The sequence below is a fragment of the Rhinolophus ferrumequinum genome, chromosome 22 (assembly GCF_004115265.2).
Source record: "Rhinolophus ferrumequinum isolate MPI-CBG mRhiFer1 chromosome 22, mRhiFer1_v1.p, whole genome shotgun sequence".
In the NCBI taxonomy this organism is placed as follows: Eukaryota; Metazoa; Chordata; class Mammalia; order Chiroptera; family Rhinolophidae; genus Rhinolophus; species Rhinolophus ferrumequinum.
The window spans coordinates 33,851,827-33,871,726 of NC_046305.1; the positions used below are offsets into that span (position 1 = coordinate 33,851,827).

General features: G+C 31.9%; 1 protein-coding gene across 1 annotated transcript in view; it reads right to left on the reverse strand.

Annotated features, from left to right (window-relative positions):
* Window positions 1–19,900, reverse strand: part of DPYD (dihydropyrimidine dehydrogenase) — an 830,145-nt gene that overhangs the window by 610,057 nt on the left and 200,188 nt on the right. The window contains 3 exon segments of the mRNA XM_033092743.1: window positions 6,824–6,861; window positions 6,864–6,904; window positions 17,336–17,532. Of these exon segments, the coding sequence (XP_032948634.1) occupies window positions 6,824–6,861; window positions 6,864–6,904; window positions 17,336–17,532 (276 nt within the window).

Below are 19,900 nucleotides of genomic sequence, written 5' to 3' on the forward strand. Positions count from 1 at the left end.
GGATTTTTTTTTCTTTTTTGAGTTTATATAAAATTCATAAGTACGAGTACAGTAGTCCTTTTTCTTTAGCATGCATCTTATCTCCGGATTAATCCCCTTTGCAAATTCAGATTTTCACCTCTTCCCTTTTATGTTTGTATTATCACAAATTCATTTCTGAGTTGCAGTAGCAAATTGTGCTCTCTTACTCTTATATTAATAGACAGAATACCTGTTGCAATATTTATAAACAGGGGGCAACCAACGTGAGATTAATGATTAATATTAAGAATTCTGGAACATATCCAATACCATAGAATAAAGCAGAACATTAAGTAATCGTGTACTATTAAAAATGTTTAATACTAAGTTTCTAATAATGTGTGTTATTATTAGAATTAGTAGAATTAGATGCTATTAAATGTATCTGATAGTGAGGCTTTAAAATTTTAACTTTTACTTTTAAAAATAGATATTTATTTTTTTTCTGATTGTTAAGAAAATGGAAAGTTCTACTAGTTATTTTATGAAATAAACAACCTTAATATCAATATATGACAAAGGTTAGACATAAAAGCAAACTATAGGTCCAAATATGCTTGGTAAAGTTTAAACAAATAGAAGAAGAATGCAGTTTGCAAAGATGAGCAGTAGAATGCCTTAATGCCCTACCAATGAGTCAACAAGTGGAAATGATCCACAGACCACTTGACTTTAGGTTTAGATTGTCATCTGCCTCAGCAAACATATTCAAGAAAGACCTCCCATCCTTCGTAAGGTGGTGTGTGTGTGTGTGTAAAAAGCAGGAGTTTAATTTAGTAATGGCAACATGTGATTTATCAAACGAGAATGAAGATATCTCAATCCTTCTACCCTGGGAGAGTGAATATGTCTCTGAGTTGTAACATGCAGGAAAGATCCACAGATATTTTATACTTCTACAGTCTCTTTCTACCCTAGTAGGCAACTGAGCAACTGTGGGAGGCAAATAGTTGAATTACAGTTTCTCTGTATTGAAAACTGGAAAGACAAGTAAGTTGACTCTTGGCGTTAATATATTGCACTGGGACCAGGAAGTCTACACTGTGGATAAGCACTGTTGGAAAGGTGGAGAATAGCCCTTACTGGGCAGTAGCTCCATGGTGCAAATGACACAGAGCAATAATAATAAGATTCAGCAATAGCACCAAGACCCTTCCCTGTCGGCGCTGAGCAATCTGGTTAAATTTCCCTTTAATAAAGCCTAAGACTCCCGAATATTTGCCATCCAATCAATAACTCAGTCTCAATCAGAGAGAACAAGGAGAAAGATAATTTTGTGACAAAAAAGTTACAATTTTGTTTCTATTATGCCTTGAGCAATCGGGCTGAGATGTGTAGAACTTCAGCAAAACTAGTATTACAGACAATTACAGACATAACAAACATTCCTGTGTCTGCTATACTATGAAATCCTAACATTTGTTAAATAGATATGATGTTAAAAAAATCACCTGATGAACGTTGTTTGTGTTTTTGTTCCCTTTATTCCTCTGTATTTTTATATATGCAATATTTCCCCAACTTGATTTTCTTAGATGGGGACTACAGCATATATTACACCTTCCTTTAATGGCTTTAGTAATATATGACTGGATACTCAAATTGCTTATCTAAATTCAAAATAAAATTCACTCCACTTCGGCATAAAAGTTATCACTCAGAGTAAGAGTTATTACTATTTCAATATAAAGACTGAATATATTAAGCCCTGAACCAAGTTCATTGCAATATCCACTTTGGATTCAATGAAGACTTTCTTTATACATCCATAATATTTATTCATATATATACAGAGGGTGCCAAAAAAAGGTATACACATTTTAAGAATGGAAAAACTGTATTACAATTGTAATACTATATATATACCAACAACGAAAAATGAATACAAGTCATGTGTATACATTTGTTTTTGGTACCCCAGTATAGGAATATACGAATATACCAGGGGTGCCCAAAACATGTATCCAAGTGGACACTTTGGTCAATGTTTCTCAAGCAGTAGTTTGCCATAATCAAAAGTGTCTGGATGCTGATGGTAACCACTCTGAGCACCTCTCATAATTGCAGAAGTCAAACATGACTTGTATTCATCTTTTGTTATCAGTATATATTGAGTACTACAATTTTAATACAGTTTTCCTTTCTTAAAATGTGTGTACATTTTTGGCACCCCTGTATATATTATATTTTATATATATACATAATTTTATATATATACATAATGTAGGATAAAGGTTTACAACTGTTTTGGAGTGGAACACTTACTTAAAATGAACCATGTGATCCCCATTATAAAATATACAGAAAACAATGTACATGATCTTCACATTTTTATGACAGAACATTTGGCTAAATAGATAAAATATATTTAGAATTTCTAAGACAGAAAATGAGATGGAAGAATTTAAAAATAATATTTAGCTTTCTTTAGAAAGAAAAATTATTTTGTCAACTATTATTGGACATGTTTCTCCCTTCCAGTAGAGATATGACATGATTTTATATATTTTCCAATAATATCCTATAATAACAAAAATGCTTGCTTCAAATAACTGTACTAAAAAAAAGATGATGAGGAGAAGTTATCAAGGAAGAGAATTCAGTTAGATATTTTTTACTGAACTCATGAAGCAGAACAAATGCCAAGCAATTACAAATTAAGTTAAATCACAATAGAATTTTATCAATTATTTGAGAAATGGCAAATATGCATATTTTAAACATATTTAGGAAAAATGCAAAATCTTTATGCACGTTTACATTTTTAGCTTAAAAAATGAAGTCATTATAAATATTATAAAGACTGAAAAAAATATTTATAGCCACCTAAATTCTGAATTGCAAAGTCAACAGATAAAGAGCAGACAATCTAAAAGATGAGTAATATCATCTGACACAAATATCATAAGAGCCTTTGTTAAAATCCACCTAAAGTTGAAAATAATTTGCAGTGGTCTATATTGAAATTTTTATAAAATCTCTTTGATTTTATAAAACTGTAACAGCTAAGAGGCTATTTTTTACAGAATAATTTATTACTCTAGAAATAATCCTTTGATATGAAATCAATTGAGAGTATACTCAATAAATTAAAAATTATATTTCCTGCTGATAAGTGAACTGAAAAATTTTGAATTCGATCACAAGAATACAGAATCAAATAAAATATTATCCGAAACAATTCTGTATAAAAGAGAAAAACAAAACTACAATTACTCAAGAAAAATAACAATAATACTAATAAAAAAGATATGGATGCTAACAAGGATCTATTCAGAGAGAAACGAATAATTTTAAATTGTTTCATTATTCAACCTAGAAAAATGAAAATAAGTATGTTACTCAAGAGTTTAAAAAGAATAACAAGCAAGGATAGCAGAGGGAAAGAATTAATAAAGATAAAATCAGCAATTAATGAATATGGGAACATAAAACTCTGAGAGCTGGTTCTTTTAAGAATACATTAACTAGAGAAACCACTATCTAGTCTTATCAAGAAGAAAGTTAAGAAAGCACAATGTACAGGTTTAGAAACACAAAAGCAAAAATAATCACAGGTACAGATTAGATATTTTTATCGTATAGTTTAAATCCACTCATACGCTAATTAATTAAAAAATCTCAATGAAACAGAACTTTCTTTTAAGAAAATATATATTGGCCAAATTGACATGAGAATAAAATAGGTGGAAAGACTAGTAATCATATGAAAAAAGAAAAGGTCAAAATTATGTCTCTCAAAAAAGGCTTTGAGCTCAGAAGAATAAAATTGTCGAATCTGACAAAAAAGGTAATTCTCAAGACAATATTCTTACCAACAATAAAATAATTAAATGCTGGGAAGTTTATTTTTATAAGGCTAGCATAATTCTATTACACAAACTCATGAAGATAAATAAAAATAAATAGGGAAAATAAACAATAAGGGTGTTCAGTAGATTTCAAACTCTACAAGAACAGCAACAATACTTTACTATTCCCTGCAATATTTTCAGTTTTAATATTTCATAAGTAAGTGAATACAAAAGAAAACTTTAAGAAGACTAACAAAACAAATCTAGTTCTTTATGTACAAATATAATAAAACATTATGCAAAGTGGATATAGTCCAGAGTACAAATGTTAATATAATTCAATTTACTAACTGAACATAAGTTTTTAAAAGGTCAATTAAAAATTTAACATCCTTTCTCCATCAAAATAAAAAAACTAAATAAAAGTCTAATATTCTAAGTCTAGAAAAATAAAATATTCAATATGATTAAAATGCTCTCTCATAAATGCAAAAAAATGCCATGTATTATCACACTTTTGATATACTAGAGATTCCAGCCAATGAAATAGTAGAAGAAAAACTATATATAATGTACAAATAGAGAGAGCAGATAAAATTCTCATTATTTTTTGTGACACAATATTCCACTTGAAAATTCATCTTACTATTAACAAGAAGTAATCTATCAAACTATTAGATATGAAATAAATTGAAATTATTCAACAGGAAATTTAGCTAAAGAACACAGTCGGGAGTGAAGATGATGAATTAAACTTGGTTTTGGATATGATGAGCTTATGTTATTTGGATGATGGATGTGCTCATTAAACTACTAAGAATATAAGACTGGAGTTCTGAAGAATCATGGTTGTAGACTAGCCCTTAGCACAATACTTGGCAAAAGTAAATTCTCGATAATTATTTGTTGAATAAATGAAACAAACACATTAGAAAGAGGGGAAAAAAAAAAAGAAAAATCAGATAATGAAGATAATGCTAGACCAGAAAGCCCAAAACACACACAAATATACACACATACATACAGGAATGTGTCATAGCTGCACAGAAATTAAACAGTATGAACCTAGAGCACAATTCATTTAATTTCCAGGAAATTATTGTTGACTTCAAAAACACGCAATGTTAGCTGAGAAGTACAGAGGGTAGGTTAAGAAGAATCTGGTGATGATGATAAGGAGGCAACAAGTGTAGAATATGTTTTAAAAAGGTGTGGCTAGAGTTGATAGGTCATCAAAAGCTGCAATATCTCATCAATGGATGCAGGTTCTCAAAGCTGAAAAAGAATTTTGCTGCTCTTATTCCTCAGAATTGCACATACAATTTATGGTTTACAAAGCAAGTTTGAATACTTCGCATCTTAAAACAACAAAGGTGGACAAGATAATATAACTTCCTCTTTAATTTGGGTTCTAAGTTTTTCTTGACAATATAATAAATTTATAGGGTTTAAAATCAAATACACAAAAGATGATAAATCCTTTCCACACTTTCCCAAAGGCAATCTATGCTATCAGATTCTTCTATCTTTCCAGAGACATTCTCTTCATATATAAGCAGATAAGTTTTTGTTTTGTACAAATAAAAGTAACATATTTTTACATGTGAAGAGTTATGGACCAAAGTAGCAATATTAGTTGACTGTGTCAAGGTACCTGGCTATAAATTAGAAATAACTAAAATGTATATTTTCTGGCACTGAGTTCATTAACTACTACTGTATCTTTGATGAGTTACTTAATAACAGCAAATGGTATACCCTAATTTATGCAATGTATCTGGTACTGCAAAAATTGAATACAACTTCGCAATTACTTATAAGATAAATTTAGAAGTGCCTTAAATTAATTTCTGATTTATCTTCAATTGGTAGCAACACCAAATATATCAGTTTCAAGACTCAATAAATAATCATTTCCCTATTTAATGAGATTTGATTAAGAACTTGTACTCCAAATGAAAGACATTTAAATAACTTTTTAGAATACATTTTAATAGTAAATAATCACCCTTAAATCATCTATTTCGAACACTATTTTTGAACACTGAGTTTTCATAAAGTTGTGCACATCTGTACTGTATACTTGGTATAAGATTCTTTGTTTAGTGATTATGTGTAATTGTTTCATTACCAAACTATTGCCAAATAAAGCACAGTTAAAAGTGTAAAAGCATAAATATTGTTTGAGTGTTTTCCCTTTTTATTGATTATTTTAATTTTTATTTCTAAATGCAACAGCCATGAGTACTTTGTTAATTACTTTTCAAAATATCATTTGCATGTACTTACAGAATGTATTATGTTAACCACAGTATTTTATTAATCTATTGTGTTAGATTATGGAAAATTAACATTTTTGAAACCAAAATAGCAATATGCTCAAGGGAAGAGCCACAGTGTAATATTCTTAAATAATAGAAAAGAATAGAAATATAAAAAGCTATATTCTGAAAGCACAATGTGCCAACTTTTTGACCATCTTTAAAAGAATACCACAATATTTATTTCACAAAACAATAAAAAATACAAAGCCGTTGCTTTCTACCCCACTGATTTATTGCTTATGTTGAGAAAGGATTATCACATTAACACTACTGACATGATGCATATAATAATAAAATAAACCTCCATAAGAAATTATGTTCCAAATTGTGAATTACGAATGTTCAGAGTGCACACAACTTGCATGGAAAAAACATGATTAAAGAAACCAAATCCTTCTGTTAGCTGCACTGAACCCCTAAAGCAATTTAGGAATTTGTTTCTTACAGACAGTTAATCACATGCAGGCGTGCCAGATGAGAACTATTGATTGCCCTTTTCCAGGCTAGTGGCATTCAGACAGTAGACAGACAAATGCCCTAAGCAAGGAGAAGCATCTTTCTGCTTCTGCCTGGTGTAGCTTTTAATTGTTCTTTCCTAAAATATGTGACATTTTGCTGTTAAACTTTAGTGTAGAGCTTACTCCTTTCTCTTTGAACAATACACATGTTATGTTTTTAATTTACCTTTACACCAAGGTCCTTCATAAGCTCAATCTCAAATTTACTACATCATATGGCAGCCGGAACTGAGGAATTTCAGAAGTACTGAAAAAAAAAAAGAAAAAGAAGAATTTGTGAAAAAATCACCAATGTTAAAAAATGCAACATGTCTTTCTGATCAATAATAAGGACTAAGTATCTCTTCTAAGGATATTTTCATATCACATAATATGAGTATGAGGTCATCCAAATTTTTATAAGCATGATAAAATATTACATGGGCTGCAGTAAAACCAGTAGAAACAGATGTGAAAATAAATATAAACAATGGAAAACAATAAATAGAAAACTGGTCAAAAGCATTTCCAAAACTATTAAGTTTATTAAAGTATTTAGTTGATTTATCTACTGATAATTCCATAAGAAATTCCTAAGAAAACAAAATCTTAAAAAACTAAAATGGGTTGAAAGTATATGTTTAATATACATGTATACATACACATAGTTACATACATACATACACATTCTATAAATACACCTCTAGCTTGTTCAAATTAAAATCTGTAACTTTAGATTACTATGTTTAGGATATTATAGGATTAGCTCCATGTGATCTATAGAATATTTTTGTAGTAAAACCTCTTTTTCTATGAAAGAACAAGGATCCCCAAAGCATACAGTCATAAATAAGTAATATCAGTGCTCACTCTCTGTACTTAAAAAAAAAAGAGTCCTAAAATACAATCATCTCAATAGTAGAACAGTTTAGAGTATTAAAGGTAAGCAAAAATAATTTTTCAAAGCTTTATAGTAATAAAAAGACTATATTCATGAATATATACCAATTCATAAATATATATCAAAAAGACAACATTCATGAATACAAGAATATATAGCAATTCAAAGACTATATTCATGAATATATACCAATATATAGCATGGATTCATTGAACTATTTATTTAACAAGCATTTACAAATTGCGAGGTACAGTGTTAGCTGCCATGATTTGACGGTGAATTTACCAAATTCCCACTTTTAATTACCTCTCATTCTAATAGAGAAACCTCCAAAAAACAGATGCTTATAGTAGATTATGGTACATGCAATGATATATGCAGGCCTTATAGAGATCATTTTATAAAATAAATAAATAATTGTTGAAGATGAAGCTACTGGATCATGCAGTACAAAGTCTTCCAAAGTGTGTATGCAGACTTTTCATTCTTTGGTGGCTTAAGATCTTGATCATTCAATTAATTTCAATATGTCAAACAATCAGCAAGGCACCACGCTCAATGCTACAGAAAATGCAAAGTATTAAACAGAATAAAATCAAGACCTTATTATACTAAAGAAGCTTTCCATCTGGTTAGAACATGAGATTATACATAGAATGAATTTAGGCCTGGGTCAGCAATAAGAATGTCTTAAATATAGTTTTGTGAACTCCAGCCACACTACCTCAGAAGTCATAATATCCAGGGCACCACTGATGGCTTGCCTTTGTAGGGTATCAGAATATTCCACCCCCCAAAAATACTACTTTGGCATAAGTATTATTTTGAGCTGAAGGCAACTGAGAAGAAGCAGATACAGGAAAAGCTCTCTGATCCCCTACTATCTGCCTAAAAGCAGGACATAAATTTGCAAAGGTATGTCTCCCTCTCCCTACTGAAAGGGCAGACTCTTTATCACCAAGAGACAATTCTAGAAACTCATTAGCCCAGAGATGGGCACCAAGAGGGAATCTAAACTGTAAAACTTAATAGCCCTTATCTCTGTGAGTTTCCCCCATATACCTACTTTCCCACAGTGGTGCCGCCCTCTAAAAGCCCCCCTTTTCCTTTGACTTGTCACTTTTTTTCCACAAATTTATTATTCTTTCTTAAGATTTATATAAAACCTCAATACTGAGCACCGCTTTGTGATTCATAACTCCCATGTGTGATGTGTGTGTACAACACATGTGTTAATAAACTCTGCTTTTCTTGTTAATCTGTTTTTTCTCATTTTATTTCATATGCCCAGGCAGTGAACCTAAGAGAGTAGAGAATATTTTTTTCCTCCCAAAATTTTCAAAGTTTAAGCAGAGAATTCTTAAATATTATTTATTTTATGTGGACACAGACACCCAGTTTTGGTAGGCATGGGGATCTAAAGGGAGAGAGATTGAAATGGACTAAAATTGGGATCTGAGAAAATTCCTGAAAGGTTAGACAGGAAAGCAAAGACAAGGGAAAGTAAATAAAGAATTCCAGCCACATAAACCAATTGCATCAAAGGAAGGCTCTAAACACATCCAGGTACATTGTAAGCTGAGTACCTTCCCCTGACTAAGCCCTAACCTAGAATTTTTATGGGCTCTCAGTAGAAGTACACAGTATTAAAAAAAAAAAAAAAGATTCTTATCCAGGCTAATGGTTATGATTTAAGAACAGCTCTGAAGAGCAGGCTGCAAGAAGCAGGAACACCTTCTGTTGATGAAAAAGAAAGAGGACATACCCTAACTAGCAGGAAGAAACCCAAGCAAGGAGGAAGTGTCACTTTGAAAGCTGAAGTAGTGTCAGAGCAAAAACAGGGTGCCAGGCTGCAGGGGTTTTAGCAGCTCTGCTTAGACCCTCCTACTGCCACAAGCACTGCAGCCAACACTTTGCACAGTGATCAGCACATGTACTAAATGAATAAATGTATGAGAGTCACAGCTCTAAGCATCTCCTACAGAAAAGAAGTAAAAAATAAGATACTGAAAACTGCTGGTTAGATTTGGTCATAATCAAGTAGGCACGGGGCAGCGAGGTGATTACTGAGTATTATAAATTTGGCAAATTTATTATTCACCAATGGTGAGGTCAGCAGACAGATGGGACATATACGCACATACACAGTACAATGTGACAAATGTAAAATATCAATGTGAGCAAAAGTGTTTCAAAAGAGAGAAGACTTACTGTGAAATGTGACAAATGATCAGCTTTCAGATAAGTGAAGAAGAGGGAAAGCACTTGAGGATGGGGGAAATGACAAGGAGGAGTAACAGAAGGCAAGAGGGGTAAAGTGTGCATGCTGTGTACAGGAGATGGGAAATGGCACCGAGGAGTGCCGGGACATTTTAGCAGGAATACCACCAATGTGGAATCAGACACCCCGGGTACCAGGTGAATTCCTCCTTGTTTCAGAGCTTTAAATGCCCTCAATATATGATGACTGCAACATTTTTATCCTCAGAGCTAATTCAGGACCTTTAGAGTCACTTGGATATCTAACAAGTACCTCAAATTTATCATGGCCCAAACTAAACTTTGGTTCCTTCACCCCAACACTGATCCTCAGACACATCCACTCTATGCATTGCTCAAGCCCCAAAATCCATCATCATACTCAAACCCTTATCAGACTCATACGATAAGGACTATATTGTTTTTAGACTAAAAAATTATAAAGCTGACTAAAATAAGCTAATTTTTTATTATCACCATGAGCTGATAACTCTAAACAATGTCAGCGATATTCTAGACATTGTTTCTCCCAAAATAAATCTTTGGTGGACCGAAATTCTTAATAATTACTATGGCCATTACTGAGTTTTAGTAATAGGTGTGTATAAGTTTTACTTTTTAATTTAAAAACAATTACTAAATTTATTGGGGTGACATTGGTTAGTAAAATTATGTAGGTTTGAAGTGTACAATTCTACAATACATCATCTATTTATTGCATTGTGTGTTCACCATGCAGAATCAGTTCTCCTTCCATCACCATATAATTGACCCAGTTTACCCTCTTCTACCACCGCCTCTCCCGGCTTACGGTCTGGTAACCACTAAACTATTGTCTGTGTCTACGAGTTTCTGTTTCTTTCTTTGTTTGTTTGTCTTATTTGCTTGTTGCTTTCAGTTTAATATGCCACATATGAATGAAGTCATATAGCTCTCAACTCTTTCTGTCTGACTTATTTTGCTTGGCATGATAATCTCAAAATCCATCAATGTTGTCACAATGGCAGTATTGCATCTTTGCTTATAGCCAAGTAATATTCCATAGTATATACATACCACATCTGCTTTCTCCAATCAACTATCAAAGGAGACTTTGGTTGTTTCCATGTCTTGGCCATAGTGAATAATGTTATACTGAACACAGAGGTACATATATCTTTACAGATAAATGTTTTCAGATTTTTTTGGGTAGTTACCCAGAAGAGGAATTGCTGGGTTGTATGGTAATACTATTCTTAATTTTTTGAGGAAACATCATACTGTTTTCCATAGTGGTTATACCAATTTACAATCTCACCAGCAGTATATGAGTGTTCCTTTTTCTACACAACCTCTCCAACAATTGTTATTATTTGTCTTGTTGATAATAGCCATTCAAACAGGTATGAGGTGGTATCTCACTATGGTTTTGATTTGCATTTCCTTAATGGCTAGTGAAATTGAGCATCGTTTCATATATCTGTGGGACATTTGTTTGTCTTCTTGGGAGAGGTGTCTGTTCAGGTCCTCTTCCCATTTTTTAATAGGATTGTTTGGGTTGTTGTTGCTGTTGTTGAGTTATATGATTTCTTTATATATTTCGGATATTAGCCCCTTATTGGAGGTGTTGTTTGCAAATATCTTCTTCCATTCAGTTGATTGTCTCTTTTTTTGCTGATGGTTTCTTTTGCTGTGCAGGAGCTTTTTAGTTCGATATAGACCCATTCATTTATTTTTGCTTTTACTTCCTTTGCCTTTGAGGTCAAATTCATAAAATCCTCTCTGAACCCAAAGTCCATAAGTTTATTACTTATGCTTTCTTCTGTGCAATTTATTGTTTTAGGTCTTATGTTTAGGTCTTTGATCCATTTTGAGTTCATTTTGGTATCAGTGATAAATAGCAGCCTAGTTTTATTCTTTTGCATGTGACTTTCCAATATCAGCCTTAAACGACACATTAAACCAAATGGACATAACTGACATTTATAGAGCCTTTCATACCAGAATACCAGATTATACGTTCTTTTCTAGTGCACATGAACATTCTCAAGGATACACCAAATGGTGGGATACAAAACTAGCCTCAGAAAATTTATGAAGATTGAAAGCATATCACACATAATCTCCAACCACAACACTTTGAAATTGGAGATCAACTGCAAAAGAAAGTGGGGAAAAAAAAGACACAGAAATATGAGATTAAACTACATGCTACTAAAGAACTACTGGGTCAAAGAAGAAATAAAAGGAGAGATCAAAAGATACATAGGAACAAATGAGAATGAAAATGTATCCTATCAAAATTGTTCGAATCTGCAAAAGCAGTATTAAGAAGAAAATTTATATCATTACAGGCCTATCTCAAGAAAAAAGAAAAATGCCAAATAAAAACCTAAACCTACATCTTAAAGAACTATGGAAAGAACAAATGAAACAGAAAGTCAGCACAAGGAAGGAAATAATAAAAATTAGAATAGAATTAAATGAAATAGAGAAAAGACAATAGAAAAATTTAATGCAACCAAAAACTGGTTCTTGGAAAAGATTTATAAAATTGACAAACCCCTGGCTAGACTCCTAAGGAAAAAAGAAAAGACATTTCAAATAAACAAAATTAGAAATGAAAGAGGAGAAGTTATGAAGGATACCACAGAAATACAAAGGATCATCCAAGAATATCATGTTTCCCCAAAAATAGAACCTGTCTGGTCCATCAGATCTAATGCATCTTTTGGAGAAAAATTAATATAAGACCGGGTCTTAGATAATATAATATAATATAATATAATATAATATAATATAATATAATATAATATAATATAATATAATGTAATAACGGATCTTATATTAATTTTTGCTCCAAAAGACGCATTAGTGCTGATGTTCTGGCTAGGTCTTATTTTCGGGGAAACACAGTACTATGAATGAATAACCTAGAAGAAACGGGCAGTTCTGAGGAACATATAGCCTTCCTAGACTGAATCATGAAGAACTGGAAAATCTAAATAGACTGATCAACAGTAAGGAAATTGAAATAATCATCCAAAAACTCCCCGAAAGCAAAAGTCCAGGACCAGATGGCTTCACTAGTGAATTCTACCAAACATTCAAAGATGCTTTAATACCCATCCTCCTCAAGCTCTCCCAAAATACTGAAGAAGAGGCAATACTTTCCCATTCATTTTATGAGGCCAACATGAGCCTGATAACAGAACCTGGTAAGGACAAACACACACACACCCATACAAAAACACTACAGACCAATATCTCTGATGAATACAGACACACAAATCATAAACAAAAGACTAGCAAATCGAAAACAACAATGTAAGTTTTAAATGGTCCCATATTTATTTCCCCATCTTTAATACATTGAATCCTAAAAGGAAGTTAATACGGAGAACTCTAGTCAAAGTGCCCACTAGCACATGCTGATTCAGCTACAAGCATTCCTCATTCCTAATTCCTCATTCCAATTGCCCACAGAAAGCATGTGTCTCTACCCCTGCAATATTAAATATTCCAATGTTTAAACAGTTTATTTGGAATTGATAGCATGATGGCACATGAAGCAACATGAATTACTTCAATTCTGTAATTTTGCACTACTACACAAAGTTTTTGTGTTTAAAATTTAAAATAGTGTAAATTATATCTTTCATATTGAACTTATTTTAAGTATTAATGTTTTTTTTATAGGAACAATTCAAAGTAATTATTATTACTGATGATTATTATGATTCTTATTGAAAGAAACTCTAGTGTATAGACTAGTGGATAAGCATGTTAAAAAATAATCTTCTCCAGTGCTCGCTTCAGCAGCACATATACTAAAAAAAAAAAATAATAATTTACTCCAGACCTAAAATGTAAGGTATACCACTAAAATGCCATTTTTAAAACCCCCTAGTGTATTTATCATTACCTGACATAGTCTATATTTGCTTTATTATTTGTTTATTGTCTGCCTCCCCATCACTAGAGTATAAGCCCCATAAGAAAGGTAGTTTGACTTGTTTACTTTTGTAGCTCTAGTGCTTGAGATAATGACTAGTACACAATACCAGATCAATAGATACTGAAGGAAAGAAGAAAGAAGGCTTTTTGTGCCAAGCCAGATCCTTTGTCTCTGAGGTTATGGGTGTTATTGATAGATTTCAAGTAAAAGAGTGATGTAATAAGATTTGGAAACTACAAAGAAAATGTATTTAAAAAGACAAATCAGAAAGCAGAGAACCATTTGGAGGTTACTTCAGTGATAAGGAAGTGAGATGTTAAGGACATCAGAGATAAGAGATGAGAGGATATTTTTTAAAAATATTCACAAAATACAAATGGCCAAGATACTGAAGAGTAGTGCAGATGATACCCATGGGTTCTGGTGATGCCATCCCCAGAGAAAGCAAACTCAGGAAGAGGATCAATATTGGTTTGGTGAAGTGTATAGAGGAGATATCCAGGATTTCAGTGTTGACCAGGATAGAGAGAGAGGTCAGGACAGATATAGATTTTAACAATTTGCATATTTGTGGTAATTGAAACCAGGAGAGTAAATGAGATTACCCATAAGACTGCATGGGGAGAAAAGGGATAAAAGAACAGAAAATGGAATTTGATTGGAATGATTATTTCCCCAGTTCGTTGTGCTTATAAAAACATTTTTATTGTCCTATCTGTGCTCTTTTAACAATTTAAAGTTTTGAAAGAAGTTTTTTCTTGTGGCAACCATAAATCTTTTAGTACAGTCAGTGGAATGCCAGATAACCTGAAAAAAAATCATCTATCTTTCATGTTCATGTTTCTTTCATGTCAATGGAATTTACTTACTAACAACTCCCTTCAATTGTTTTTAAAGCACAATTCTCATACTTTGATAGAGTTTTGCTTACATTTATTATGGTATAGGTACCATACTTTCAATTTGTGTTGCATCATACATGTTGTCAAAAATTTCCTATGGTATAACTATTTCACCTAAACCCCATTTCTCTTTATTGTCAATCAATATGAAATGAAATACATACTGAAAACATTGTAACATCTGAAATAGCTAAAGCAAAGGACAGCATTGCTCTGACTATCCCACCTAACCAAAAAATGCCATAATTCATATTAATTTTATAGGTAAAAGACAAAATACATATACATATACATATATATACTTAAAGCCCCTTAACACCGTCTTTATTTATCTTTGTTATTATAACAGGAAGCCATTTAATCATTTTAAACTCATGTCCTGAAATGAAGCCATAGTTGGAAAAAAAGCAAAACTTTTTAAGAATTTGTTGTAGCATCAAAATAATCAATTGATTGTGTTCAATAAAATAGGGACTAAGTCCTGTATATCTTTCACCAACTCTAGTGATTTTTTTAAAAAATAGTTGGGATCTTAATTTGCCAGGCATAAAGGAATCTATTTGGATGCAGAGGAAAAGGAAAGATAAAGGAAAAGGAAAGATAAAACTTGACATCACCTCTTCAAGCAATTGATTTCAAATACAAAGCTAATTTAATCTTTTTTAGCCACTTTGAAGACACAAGAGAATGAGAGACATCTGTAAGTGAGAAAATAAATTAACAGAAAAGTATTGTGGTTGTAATTCTAACTAAATTCCAGTGTCCATTTTTATAATGTTGTCACATTTCATATCGTCCCTAGGAATTGGGAGGATTCAAAGGCAAAGGAAAGAAAATAAATCAGAAAAGAATTTTGAAAAAAATAACATGTTTGGTCATTAATCCAGAGGCATCTGTCCCAGTGTCCCACTAAAAGTGTTCAGCACACATTTATAAAAACACAAGTTTAGTGCCAATTTGTATGATTTAGAAATGTCTATCCTGCATTTGAGTTAAAAAGAGAAAAAGATGCTAACAACCATAAAAGTCTTCTACCAAAACTGTCAACAGAGAATAATTCACAAACAGGCCTTGTTCCATTTTAGGTTTCTTGTGAAAATGCAATTAAGGGGCAAAAGATTTTTCCTAGTCTACTAGGGTATACAACAATTAAGTTCTATTTTTTAAAGTAGCTCACATATTCATTGACGTGTATAATTGAAAAAAATGTGCAATGCTTATGCTTATACATATGTTGCTAATAGATTGTGTTTTTTTAATTAATAAAGCTGTAGTAAAATGCCATTAAAAAAGATAGTCTACATAATTCCAGCAAAACAATGTATCAGGTATTTTACTTTCCATGAAAATTATAAAATACGTATAATCTCTTAAAACTCATAGTGGTGAAACATCAATACAGAAAAATATTTATTTCTGGACAATCAGGTTACTTTTTCTTCAGTTTATGCTTTCTAGCTCTTGTATGAGTATTCCTATTATGTGATATATTTGCTTGGTGATTCAAATAGTTTTATATTAATGCAAGCTTATCTTGGATTTAGCATATTGACCTATAAATATGTCAATAAATGTATAAATCTCAATATTGTCATTTGACCAATATTGAGATTTATACATTTATTGACATATTATAAGTGTCATAAAATGTCAAAAACATAAGCACAAATTTTATTCATAACTTGATTAAATTTGTTCGCTGTGATTATTAAGTACAGAAATGTGTTGTTTGAATAATAATTCAGTAGCCGTCAAAACTTAAATGCTAAGTATAGCAACAGACATGCAAAATGGTTACATTTTATGGTCCATGATTTTCTGATACATGATGACACATTTAGGGAAAATAACAATAAATTGAGTAATATTATTAACTTATTGTCCAAATACTTTCTCATTTATACATCAAATATTTTAAGCAATATCTACTCCTACTCCCTATTTATAATAAATATTATTTCTTTATGATCGTAAATGTAATATATGTTACTATAGTGTTCCATGTATTTTAAAGAAACTCCATCCAATTTCTAAGCTTTGTTTAAATATCTGAAAGTTGCTGATACAAAGTGAACATTTTCCTTTCAATATATTACTCTCCATGGAAATAAAAGACTCCATGACTAAATCTTGGTTTACACAAATAATACTGGCTAGTGTCAAATATTATTTTTGATATTTATGGCATTTATGAGTTAAACTGCATAAATGTACATTAAAATGAAACATGTTTAGTAGATTTTGGCATAATCAAATATGAAACTTAAGAGACTGTAAACCGAACGTACGTGAGCAGGACAACATGTCTGTTACACAACAAAATGAATCATCCAAGATTCTGAGCTAGGTTTTCCCCTATGTCCAATTTTCATTATTTTTAGATATATCTCCATTACAGGAAAAATTCACAGGGATGAAATAAGTTTTCATATGATTGGTTCCTCTATCCATAAATTAGTTTGCTGAGATTTCTCTTAAATTCACAGAACTAGACAGAGACATTTTAAAGTAAATAGTGCTTAAAGCCAACTGCAAATTCAAAGTGAATAATAAAATCAAAATTTGAGCATTTGAAAAAAGAACATTTAAAATACCATCTGTGAGCCTGAAGTTCCTATATAATAATGAACCAACAATATTCATAACTGTTTTACCCCATCATTTTTGATACTATAAACATGAAATAAATGTAGGCATTACCTTAAACCACCAACGTATTCTTGTTTTTCAAATATGGTGATGTCAGAGTAGCCTAATCGAGCCAAAAAGGTTGCACAACTTATACTTGCAGGCCCAGCACCAAAAAGAGCAATCTTTGCAGAATAGACGTCAGGCATTTTTTCTGGGGGAGGTAGAGAAGGATTTCTGATTTGTGGTATATTCATTGCTTTGAACACCTATGGAGAAATCAATTGTCATGGTTAAAAAATTTAAACTAACTTTTACATCCTCAAAGATTTTTTTAAATACTTGTTTTTATTCAACCTTAGAATAAATCTCTGTGTTACTTCAGTTTAAAGTTTTTAGATGCATAACAGTGAGCATGAGAAGAGAAGCAGAGCCTTATATTAAATCAACTTAAAAAAAGTTGTTGAGAGTCAGTACCTTAAGAATAAAAGCCTCTGACTTAATATTATCTGTTTAACCTTATTTAGTTAAGCAAAATGGAAATCGAAATATGTATTGAAGTTGATCTCTAGTTCCATCTAAATTGTCATATAAAAGAATATTTATAATGTCAGCCATCATTTCAGGAAACAGACAATACATATTTACACAGACATATGATAATTTGTGACAGTTTATACTACTAAAAATCATCTTTTGAGCTAACGGGACTAGAATATAAAGATATCTAAAGGGTTCCAAATTATATTTTATCGACTGTGTTGTAAAATATATCATTGTTTAAAACTCTCCTTGTCAAATATTTCTATTTCATTTTTTTTATAAAACATAATCACATGCTGTAAGAGCAAATTAAGAAGAAATAGTGATTAAACTATCGCACCTATCCAGGATATGGGCAAAAAACAAACTCATGATCTAAAAAGTCTCTTGTAATTATAATGTTTCTATAATTGTATACATTTAGTAATTTTTGGAGAACACCTAATCTTGCATAGGTATGGTACACATATTATAATTGTTGAAACAATACTGACATATTATTATAATGGAAGACCATAGTTTATATTGGAAGTCTTTATTTGAGTTTTGTCAAATGTATAATGTCATGTATTCACTGTTAGAGTATCATATAGAATAATTTCAGTACACTAAAAATGCCCTATGCTTCACCTATGCATCCCTCCTCACTCCCCCCCCCCACCCCAAAACCTGACAACCACTGATCTTTTTACAGTATTGTTTTACCTTTTCCAGATTGTCATATAATTGGAATCATATAGTATGTATTTGCAGACTGGCTTCTTTCACTTAGCAATATGCAATTAAATCACAAATGTTTTAGGCCTTTACCTCAAATATATTTTTTTAATGTTTCAACTGCGTTAGTGTTTATAGTAGAAATAAGCAGTACATTTTCAGTAGTAATATGGCATACTTGTAAGTTGTATAGGGTCAAGTAAGATGACAAGTTATATTGACTATCTTTTTCTCAATCTTTGAAATTCCTTTCTAGGGTGGCACCTCCTATAAGAAGCACTCAACTCAACTCCAAAAAAACAAACGACCCAATTAAAAAATGGGCAGAGGACTTGAAGAGACATTTTTCTATAAAGGACATACAGATGGCAAACAGACATATGAAGAAATGCTCAACCTCACTAACCATCAGAGAAATGCAAATAAAAACCACAATGAGATACCACCTCACCCCAGTCAAAATGGCTATCATCAATAAATCAACAAACAACAAGTGCTGGCGCAGATGTGGAGAAAAGGGAACGCTTGTGCACTGTTGGTGGGATTGCAGATTGGTGCAGCCACTATGGAAAACAGTATGGAGGTATCTCAAAAATCTGAAAATGGAACTACCCTATGATCCAGTAATTCCACTCCTAGGTATCTATCCGGAGAAATCCAAAACTCCAATTCAAAAATCTTTATGCACGCCTATGTTTATTGCAGCACTATACACAATAGCTAAGACATGGAAACAACCAAAATGCCCATCGGTAGATGACTGGATTAAGAAACTGTGGTACATTTATACAATGGAGTATTACGCAACCATAAAGAAGAAAGAAATCTTACCATTTGCAACAACATGGATGGACCTAGAGAACATTATGTTAAGTGAAATAAGTCAGACAGAGAAAGATAAGTACCATATGATCTCACTTATTTGCGGAATCTAAAGAAAAGAATAAGTGAATGAACTAATCAGAAACAGTTTTGGAGACAAAGAGGAAAAACTGAGGGTTGCTAGATGGACGGGGGGGTGGGGGTAGGGGAGGAGGGTGAGGGGATTGGAGGGCAGTCGGTGACCACAGATGGCCACGGGGTTTGAAAATTAATCTGGGGAACGTAATTTAGTGGTTACCAGAGGGTAAGGGGGTTGGGGGGTGGGAGATGAGGGTAAGGGGGATCAAATATATGGTGATGGAAGGAGAACTGACTCTGGGTGGTGAACACACAATGTAATTTATAGATGATGTGATACAGAATTGCACACCTGAAATCTATGTAATTTTACTAACAATAGTCACCCCAATAAATTTAAAAAATAATAAAAAATAAATAAATAAATAAAAAGTAACGTAACAAAAAAAAAAAAAGAAAAAAAAAGAAGCATTCCTA